At 37.8% G+C, this 10,713-nt stretch overlaps 1 protein-coding gene across 1 annotated transcript; it reads right to left on the bottom strand.

Annotated features, from left to right (window-relative positions):
* Window positions 1-4,782: 4,782 nt before the first annotated feature.
* LOC119524654 (olfactory receptor 2T1) lies at window positions 4,783-10,435 on the bottom strand. Its single transcript, XM_037823349.1, has 3 exons — window positions 9,527-10,435; window positions 8,400-8,590; window positions 4,783-5,873 (listed from the first exon to the last, which is right to left on the bottom strand). The coding sequence occupies exon 3, from the start codon at window positions 5,832-5,834 to the stop codon at window positions 4,878-4,880; it is 957 nt and encodes a 318-aa protein (XP_037679277.1). The 5' UTR covers window positions 5,835-5,873; window positions 8,400-8,590; window positions 9,527-10,435; the 3' UTR covers window positions 4,783-4,877.
* Window positions 10,436-10,713: the final 278 nt, after the last annotated feature.

The raw sequence follows: 10,713 nt of genomic DNA, 5'->3' as shown, positions 1-10,713 counted from the left end.
CAAGTATTGTGGAAACATCAATTGCTTCCTTTAGTTTTGCCAGTGTTTCTCTCATGTATTTTGTGGCACCTTGATTGGGTGCATAGACATTTACGATTGTTATTTCTTCTTGTTGAATTGCCCCTTTAATTAGTATGTAGTGACTTTCTTTGTCTCTCAAAACATCCCTGCATTTCAAGTCTATTTTATCTGAGATTAATATTGCTACACCTGCTTTCTTTTGGCTGTAGCTTGCATGAAATATTTTTTCCATCCTTTCACTTTCAATTTCTTTGTGTCCCTTGTCTAAGATGAGTCTCTAGTATGCAGCATATTGATTGTTCATTTTTTTAATCCATTCTGCAAATTTGTATCTTTTAATTGGGGAGTTTAATCCATTTACATTCAACATTATAACTGTGAAGGCATTTCTTGAATCAGCCATCTTATCCTTTGGTTTATGTTTGCTGCATATATTTTTCCATCTCTCTATTAATATCCTTTAATGTACCCAAACTGAATCTCTTTAGTACTGAACCTTTCTCCATGTATCTCTCCCCTTTCTTTGTTTCTCTCTCTGTAGGGCTCCCTTTAGTATCTCCAGTAGGGCAGGCATCTTGTTAGCATATTCTCTCAGCATTTGTTTGTCTGTGAAAAATTTAAGCTCTCCCTCAAATTTGAAGGAGAGCTTTGATGGATAAAGTATTCTTGGTTGGAAATTTTTCTCACTCAGAATTTTAAATATGTCATGCCACTGCCTTCTCACCTCCATGGTGGCTGCTGAGTAGTCACTACTTAGTCTTATGCTGTTTCCTTTGTATGTGGTGAATTGCTTTTCTCTTGCAGCTTTCAGAACTTGCTCCTTCTCTTCTGTATTTGACACTGTGATCAGAATATGTTTCAGAGTAGGTTTATTTGGATTTATTCTATTTGGAGTTCACTGGGCATTTATGATTTGTGTATTTATGGTGTTTAGAAGATTTGGGAATTTTTACCCAACAGTTTCTTTCAATACTCTTCCTAGAACTTTACCCTTTTCTTCTCCTTCTGGAACACCAATGAATATTATATTTGGATGTTTTATATTATCTATCATATCCCTGAGGTCCATTTCGATTTTTTTGATTTTTTTCCCCATTCTTTCTTTTGTGCTTTCATTTTCCATTGTGTCATCTTCCAGGTCACTGATTCATTGTTCAACTTCCTCTAGTCTTGCACTATGAGTATCCAGAATCTTTTTAATTTGGTCAACAGTTTCTTTAATTTCCATAAGATCATCTGTTTTTTTATTTAGTCTTGCAATGTCTTCTTTATGCTCTTCTAGGGTCTTCTTGATATCCTTTATATCCTGTTCCATGCTCTTCTTGATGTCCTTTATATCCCATGCCATGATCTCATCATTCATCTTTAGCTCTTTGATTAGTTGCTGTAGGTACTGTATCTCTTCTGATGTTTTGATTCAGGTGCTTGGGCTTTGCTTATCCATATCATCTGGTTTTTTCATATGCTTTACAATTTTCTGTTGTTTTTTGGCCTCTTGGCATTTGCTTAACTTGACAGGGTTCTTTTAGGATTTGTATACTGTTTGAAATCCTTATCTCTAATTTGTGAGATCTACAGCTTCATTGAATACACTTTCTCTGACTAAGCAGCAGGTGGTGTCCACGAGCCACCTGTTCCCCTCAAGCCAGTTCTCCCCTGCTTTGCCTCTTGGTGAGTGGGGGAGTAAGTCTTGTGGGGTCCAATTGGTGTACCAAGCTTGTGTGTGTAGTTGGTGTTGCCTGCCCTGTATAAGGGGCATGTGTCTGTGCAGTCAGGGAGGGGGGCGGCTCTAACAATCAAATCTCCCTGGTGTTCCTGGAGCTTTAAATCTGCTGCAATAGTCTAATCCTTCAGTTCAGTCCTGCCACAGTTTGTCTCTGCCACTGACCCACAAGTCCTTGGTATTGGCGTATGGCTCCTGAGACTTGCAAGTGGGCCCCTCTTCCAGGCCGTGCACCCCGGGTCCTCTGTTGAGGGATGACTGTGCTATGCCACAGGTGAGTGCCATCCCCCCAGGGCAGTTCTGAGCTGCTGGTCTGTGTAGGGAGGCTCCCAGTCTGCTGAAATGGTGTCTGAATGGGGCTTGTTAATTCATGCTGCTCCACCTTCCCAACTCTGGGGCAACCAGCTGACGGTGCAGTGAAGGCTAATGTCCACGCCCAATTTTGTGGTGCATGCACGTTATTGGAAGCACTTTTGTCACACTCGGTTGTCTCGGACAGCTCTGGGCTATGGGGCCGGCCATGGGCAGGAGTGTTTCCTGTCCACCAGGATGATGGCTGTGAGCGGACACCCCCCTTTTCTTGGGAAGTTCTGGTGTTCAGTGAATTTTCTCAGCCACTGGATTATTGCCTTTTGTCTCGGAACTCTCTTAGTTCTGCTCTTGTCTTGACCTGTGCAAATTGCAAGTCTATGAGGCTTTCTTTATTGGGCTTTTTAGACTAATTGTGTCAGAAAAAGAAAAAAAGATAAAAAATGAAAAAAAAGGGGCCTCCTGGCAGATCTAATGGGTTATTGAAATGCTAAGAGACAAAGCAATTAGGGCTATTAAGGAAAGATCCAGGGGGCAGAGAGATCAGTTTTTTGGGGGATTTGCATATGAGCCTCAGTGCCTGATCTCTGCCCTTCCCCTTTCTATGTTCACCAGAACTCCAAAAAGCCTCTGCTTTTATTTTTGGGCTTTTCTTGCTCTTTTTGCTATCCCTATCTCCTCTCTGCTGGGCTGGCTGCTCTCAGATTCTCTGGTGTCTGGTCTCAGTCTATCTATGGTTGGAGTTTGGATCAGTAGAATGAGTTTCTGATAAGAGCTGCCACTGCAGTTTTCTCTCCTCATTCCCAGCACTGATGACCTGTCTTCCCATGGGAATGTGCCTGACAGGGAGGGCCATTTGTCCCCTGGCTGCAAGGTCTTAGAGATTTTGCTGATCTCACTTGTTCCATGAGTTCATTAGCATTGTATGAAGTATGTCCTAAGTCAAATTGCTCTGTAGTGTCCAGTCCACACAGTTCCTGGCTTTCTACCTACTTCCCTGGAGGAGTAACTAAAACATACAGCTCACCAGTCCGCCATCATGCCCTGCCTCCCCTATGAGTTGTTCTTTAATGTTTTATTGAAGCATAATGGGCTCACAGTAATGAATCAAATATGTAAAAATGTATGAATGTGGTCATTATTCTCAAGCTGAACACTGAGTGTGTAATCAGCACCCACATCAAGAAACAGAAAACTTCCAGCATTGCAGAAGCACTGTTCAAGCAGTGTTCCAGTCACTAACTCCCAAAAGGAAACAGCTGCCCTCAGCTTCCAACTGTGGAAGTTAGTTTTGCTGGGTTCTCATATAAATGTACTACTTTGTGACTGGGTTATTTGATTCAACATTACATTTTTGAGATTAATCCATACCTTTGAAAGCAGTACCACATCTACTCAAATCATATGAATGCATCACATTTTCTTTATCCATCTCTCTGTCAGAGGGCTTTTGAGTAACTTCCACTTTTTATCTGCTACAATATGCCTTTTGTTTAATATTGTGCATACACTTTCATTAGAAATTCATTCACTGGAGTGTGCCTTCCCTGACTTGCTCACAGTTATGATGAATGAATGAATGAATGAATGAATGAATGAATGGGCACTCCTCATGTGAAGGATATAGGTTTACATCAATCACATTCCATGAAATCCTGGATTCTTATGCACTAATTAAAAGTGTTACCCTACAGAAGCCCCTTACTTTCCTGAACTTCAGTTTTATCATTTATCAGTTGGTACTCATAAGTGCTTCATTTGTTATGAAGATGCTAGGAGACAATGAACCTAAGAAGTCATGTAAATTGTTAGGTTTTAGACATAGATTGACCAATATGATTATGATTTAGATCACAATTTTGTTTACACAATGGTAATTCAATATGGTGAATTAATAATTTAATAAATTCACACCCTTGATTACTGAGTGAAATCCTTATATAAATCATGTGGGATACTAAACATGTTTATCAGTTGCTTTCTGTTCTTAATTCCTGGGTCAGCATAGAAATAAGCCTGTTACCCCATGGGCAAATGCTTAATCTTGACATAATGACATATTTGAAAAGTGATTTAGTATCCTCCCATCCCATATCCCTGTAAACTTCTCCAAACTCTTGGCATAGCCTCTTCAGGCAAACAGTGTTATCACGTCTAGTCCAGGCAATGTCTTTTTCTTTCAACCATCAACATTAATCTGACAAACACTTTTCAGTAATGCATTGAAAACAAAGAAAAGTAAAATACTGTATCTTTACTGAAAGTAAAAAACACCTAATGGTTTTAGTATGCACAATTACTGTTTGAGAAAGCTATTTATGTCCCTGAGAAATGGAAACACATAGGTTGCTACATTAACTTTCTTCCTGTAAGGTTACCTCAGATTATTTCTCCACAAAATAGAAAAAAATGATGCTTCTATTAATTTTGGATGGTGTGGTAGATATCTACAACAGTGCCATAAATCTGAAAAGTACTTCCTTCCCTCCTGTACTCCTCAATATGGTTCAAAGCATATAAAATAGCATGCAACTTATTTTACATTCAAAAGTTAATACTCCAGAGTAAAATTTTCTAATTTGTGTTTCTGGAAACCACTAGGAATTTATTGTGAATAAAGTAGGAAAAAGGGAAAATTAAAAACAAAACAAGGAAAGAAAAAAAGATAAAAAGGAAAGAGGACCAAGAGGACATGATTTTTTTTAATATTAAAAAAAAATGTTCTGACTAGTTGGATCCCACGTCCATTTAAATTTTCAGTGAGAGTATGGCTGCACTGGGGACATAGTCTTTTTTCACCACCCACATAGGAAAGAGCCAACTGTCAAAAGATATCTGCTGACACTCTTTGAGAAGACTTGAACCTCCCCAGGGCCCTCTTCAGAGCTCCAGTCACATCCCTGTTCCTCAGGCTGTAGATGAGGGGGTTCAGCATGGGTGTGAGGATGGTGTAGAATACAGAGAAGACTTTGTCCTGGGCTGGCTTATGGTAGGAGTGCGGCACCATGTACGTGTACATGGCAGCCCCGTAGAATAATGTCACCACAGTCATGTGAGAAGAGCAGGTGGCAAACGCCTTCTTTCTCCCCTCCGCTGAGCTCATGCGGTGGACTGTGGTCAGGATTCTGGCATAAGAGGCAATCACCACAGAGAATGGAATCAGCAGCATCAAAACACAGCACACATACATTACAGTCTCGTAGATGGCTGTGTCTGCACACGCCAACTTCAGGACAGCAGGCGCCTCACAGAAGAAATGGTTAATCTCCCTGGAATTGCAGAAAGGAAAGCTCATGGTGATGGGGGTTAGCAGGAAGCCATCCAATGTGCCCCCAAACCAGGAACCTGCTATGATCATCCAACAGATCCGCCGGCTCATGAGGACAGGGTATCTCAGAGGGTTGCAGATGGCCACATAGCGATCATAGGCCATCAGGCCCAGAAGGAAGAATTCAGCTCCCACGAGGGTGAGGTACAGGAAGTGCTGAGCTGTGCACCCCACAAAGGAGATGGTTCTCCAACCCAGCAGGTAATCAACCAACATCTTGGGCACGATGGTGGAGATGTACATCATGTCTATGAAGGAGAGGTGGCTGAGGAGGAAATACATGGGGGTTTGGAGGCATGAGTCCCTGCGGATCAGGAAGATCATGACCCCATTGGCCATCAGGGCAATGAAGAAGATGACAGAGATGATGGTAAAAAGAAGGCCTGAGATATCCTTTCTGTTGAAGAGCCCCATGAAGGTGAAGTCCGTAGAGGATGTGTTGTATCCTTCCATCAATCCCACAAGTGTGTTGTATACTTCTAGAACTAGAATCTTCCAAATAAAATGAAGACAAACCCAGGGAATTCAAATAAACATATATAGATTAGTTGTTAATCAATGAACTTCTCAATGTTGGATGAAAATATTTGAAAATATTTTATTGGTGCTTTGGCACTGGTATCTAGCAATCTATTCACAAGTGTTTTAAATAAAATTGAACAAATAAAATCAATTATTCCCCAAATGCATTGGGCAAGATAATGTTGGCAGATGCTATAGTACTGTAGTAATACATGTAATGATGCCTAAAGCTACACACCATGGCCTCCCTATCACTTCACTGAAAGACTGTGGAATATGTCAGCCATACAGCAGTAAAACTTAACCTGGATGGTGTGTGTGTGTGTGTGTGTGTGTGTGTGTGTATACACATGTACACATGAGTATAGACACAAACTACCTTAGATGCATTTAAATTGGTATCTTTATTAAGTGCATATTTGTTACGTTCAGAATCATCATCATCTGCAAAATATTTTCAGTACTGGCTGCAAAATATTTTCAGTACTGGCTGTGGGTAGGCTATGTGTATCATTTAGCAACAAAATGGAGAATTTACAATTTGGGCTACAAATCACTTCATCATGAACATCTGCTTGGTGTCAGTTTACCATGTTGCAGATATATATTGTATGGGAGAAAATGAAGTCTGCAATGTAAACTGCTCTTGCAACTAGAGATATGGAAGAGACATCAAGTACAGCAGGAATTTGCTGCTCTAGAATTATTTTTGTTTTTTCTTAAGGGACACATTTCATTTTTAAGATATTAAGACACTATTCAAGAAAAACCCCTATTTGGTTTATTGAAACTGAAATATTTTACAGTGCTTATCAATTTGTAAAAAAAAAAACCCAAATGACTGTATTGTATATATAGTCAGCTTATTATAAAGAAAAAAAATCCACAACAAACTTTTTGAAAATTAAGGATGCTTTTTCTTGATTATTGAGGCTAAATGTTTCAAGGCGAGACATATTTGACCAACATGTTTGGGAATTAAGTTGACCAAACAAAGCTATGCTTCCATAAATATTCTAAGGATATGATCATTTCATTCAATTGCACGGAAAAAGTACTATCACAGATAATAATAACAGTATTTTTGAAGTGTTTACATTGTGCCAAGTACTCTGCTAAATGTTTCATGTCTATCGACTCACTGATGTCACAGTAAACCTAACAAGTGAGTAGCTATAAATGCATCTTTCACTTGTGGCATAATTGACAGTAATGTGCCTGTATCACATTGGGAATGCAGAGTTCTTTGGACCAGGCAGTTTCAACTCAGTCTGTGCACTTAGCTTCTACCCAGAACAGCAGCTAAAAATTTACTATTGCTATCAAATAAAATTAATCAGCAATGGGAATCTGTTAAATTTTGAACTATATGTAATCATCAGTGTGACTAGTGATTTTTGTACATAATTAGAATTGTAAGAGTGAAAGCACCTGTTTAATTTTTATCTTCTCTTTGTACCAATTTCATAATATTTGATGCCAGAAATAAATTACCCAATGTCATGTAATATTTCTTTATCATTTAAAATCTTCCTTTTTTTTGTTTTTGTTTTTCTCTTTTCTAGTTCCTATTAGCAAAGCCCAGTAAAATATACATCTGTAGGGAAAATGTTGTCCCCTTTGTCAAATAGCCTAAATATTAGTCATATTTCAACTGCTTCCATACCACCTGTGTGTCAGGCTTAACTTTTGCATACCCTAAGATGCCAGTAACAGACAGAATCTGAGTGTTGCTTTAAGAAGTCAAAGAGCTTTCAGTGTTCTCCATTTACTCTAATTCCTGCCATTTTTAACCTACTACTACCTTTAGCTTTTTCTACCTGGCTTTCTGGTTCAACAAATAACAAAGGCAAACTCTAAAGGCTTTTTCATTTTGCATGTGGACTTGCCCTCATGTTTCCACATAAAAGGTTGATTTTTTCAAACAGCAAGCCCCCTTAATGTGAACTCTGCTACTAAATCAAACACTTGTTTAAATTTACTATTTGTTGTTTCATAATGGAATCATGATGACACGGACCCATGCTTTTAGAATTTCTGCTCTGTACAGATTTTATTGCTTTGCTATTGTTTAGTACAATTGCAAATAATCAGAAAATAATCAGGAATAATTGTGTGGCTTTAAACAGGCATTCACTTTACATTTGTAGTATTAAACATACAGTAGCACAAAATGTAGATTTGGATGAATTTAATTCTTCTCCTGGCCATATATTTAATAATTCTGCAACCCTGGACCCTTTCCTTTAACTCTTTGAGTTTCAGTTTTTATGTACCTTAAATTTAGGTAACAAAATATTTTGGGCTGCTCTAAAGATTAAGTAAGCAATTTACAATAATGGATGGAAATGTGATTTGCAATGCAAAGTAAAATGCCAATGTTATATATATATAAGTAAATTATTTCAAAACCATTCATAAATATGTGAACATTCCAAATCTATTATTTAAGCAATAAAATATTCAACCAAATCTATGCCTTTGAATTTTAAATACCTCTTTATCTTCCGTTATACTCAGGCACTCATGGTGAAGCTATTTCATCAGATAGATTCTGTATTTCCCCCTGAATATCCTTTCACATGAAGGAAATGGTCTTTCATATATATTTTCAGAAAAATGTTTATCACATTTAAGCTTGCAGAGGAGCTTAACATCTTTGTCTGAGGAGCATTGCTGTGTTTGGCCTGCAAATTGTGAAAACATATGGAAAAAACAATGTTTTGGATAAAATTGACATGACTTTAATGGATAAAACTGTCTTTAAGCCTTACTGAAATTACTTTTTAGTACACAATACATTAAGAGAAAGCAATGCATCTATTCCATTGTGATGTGCACATCTTATATTTTATTTTTTAAGGGGTACAAGTTTGAGTAGGGATGGTGGCAAATTTCTTCCTCCCACTACCTTCCTTACTACCCTTTGAGGTTAGGATAATATCACTACCCAGGACCATGTTTATCACTAAGCTTATATTCCAAATTAAGTAGCAATAGAATCTCTAAGTTCTGAAATGACAGCTTTCTTCAGCTTCTATGTAATCACTAGAGTGACATCCCCAATGAAAGTACATGCTTTCTCAAAGCAATTGCTCCATTGTTGGGAAGTTGTGTACTAGTTTGGATCAAAACCTGCCTTTTTGCAACTTCCCTTCTTACTTTCTGGAAAACTGTTTCACTGGCCAGAAACAATTTTCTCCTTTTTTTTTCTTTTTACCTTCAATCCATAATGTGACAAAGACTACAAATTCTTTTTTCATCCCCCTCTTTGCCAGGCTATGGTCCCCCAATTATTTCATGCATTCATGTGTGAATTCCTTACCAAACTTTTCAAATTCCAGATATTTATTTGGAGTGGTCTTTGGAAATGTCAATTTTAAAATGCAGTATCTCACATTCAACAGATTATGCTAGGTATAGATTTACAAGTGCAAATTACACAGGGAATATTACTTTTCTGCTTTAGTAGTAGCAGACTTATAACACTGTTGATTCATTATATAGGTATACATTAAAATGTCCAGTTGTATGTCCACAAAAAAGATTCTTAAACCAGTTTAGTCTGTGGTTGTGCAATTTTGAAATAAAATTAAAACTTGACATATATTCCTAAATCTCACCTGTTATCCTAAATTAAGTATTTCAACCAACTCCAATCATTCAGAACATAATCAATCTGAAATAAAAGTCATAAAATTAGGAGATAATAAAATGTTAATATACCTAGAAAATTTCACAAAATCTCCATGAAGTGTTTGGGCCCTTGCTCTGGAGAAGTGACACAGAAACACATTTTCCTTTGTAAATCACATGGCCCTCCTGCAATAAATATTGCCAGTTTCCCTTTAGAGAGCTCAAACCAAGTTAAACACCACAACTAGAGTGACCCATTGTTTTCAATGGGTATTTATTCTATGCCTTGGTGTGGTGGGCACTGAAAAACCACAGAAAGAGTAGATTTGAAGAATGCTGTTGTCTGCATATCCGTTAAAATAATTAAGGAAAGTTATTTGTAAAATAATGGATGGCTGGTAGTAAGTGAAGGGCCTGGACTTAAAGTTAAGAGGGCCTGAATGAGCCTGCTTTATGCCAACTTAGGGCAAGCATTTTCAATTTTTCTTTCCTAAGTGTCCTTGTCTCTAAAAGAAGAAAAAAGAATACAGTGGCAATTATGTCAAGGTAGACAGCAGCAAATAGAGAAAAAGGAAGGCTTGTTCACAGCCCTAACTCTGTTCTCTATAAACTAAGATTGAAGCACAAGTTTTTCTCTTTTCCCCTCTTTGCCTTTCAAATAGCATTGTCCCTATGCTGTCTAATCTGCAAGGATAAGGTTTGCTGAAAAAAATTAAACAACATTCAAAAAAAATGAGATGCAAAATGGTCTGCTAAAATCACACACAAAGACATAAATAGGAATTTTATAGAAAGCAAATTTCTTCAGACTTCCACTCAGTAACCCCCTTACCACCTGAGATTTGCAATGCTCCAGATAATGTCCAGAAAAAATAAAATAAATAAAACAAATAAAACAAAACAACATACTTCTCAATGCTTCTGCAACTGAGGGAGGGGAACATAGTACAGTAATTCCCCCATTGAACATACAGTTGAGGTTTGCAGCTCATAAGTTGCCACCTTACCTCCATTTGCTTAGATCCAGCTTGTTTAAGTCTTGATTAGATCATATACAAATTGTCAATTCAGTCAGATAACTGTGATATGCTGTGGCCACTCAGTCGTCTCCTCACTCACCAGATATTTAAATGTCACACATACAAGGTTAGGTGCTTAAAAGCAATAATTTGTC

This window comes from Choloepus didactylus (assembly GCF_015220235.1).
Source record: "Choloepus didactylus isolate mChoDid1 chromosome 11 unlocalized genomic scaffold, mChoDid1.pri SUPER_11_unloc3, whole genome shotgun sequence".
In the NCBI taxonomy this organism is placed as follows: domain Eukaryota; kingdom Metazoa; phylum Chordata; class Mammalia; order Pilosa; family Megalonychidae; genus Choloepus; species Choloepus didactylus.
Note: the sequence above shows the minus strand (reverse complement) of the source record. Positions and strands in the feature narration are given on the sequence as shown.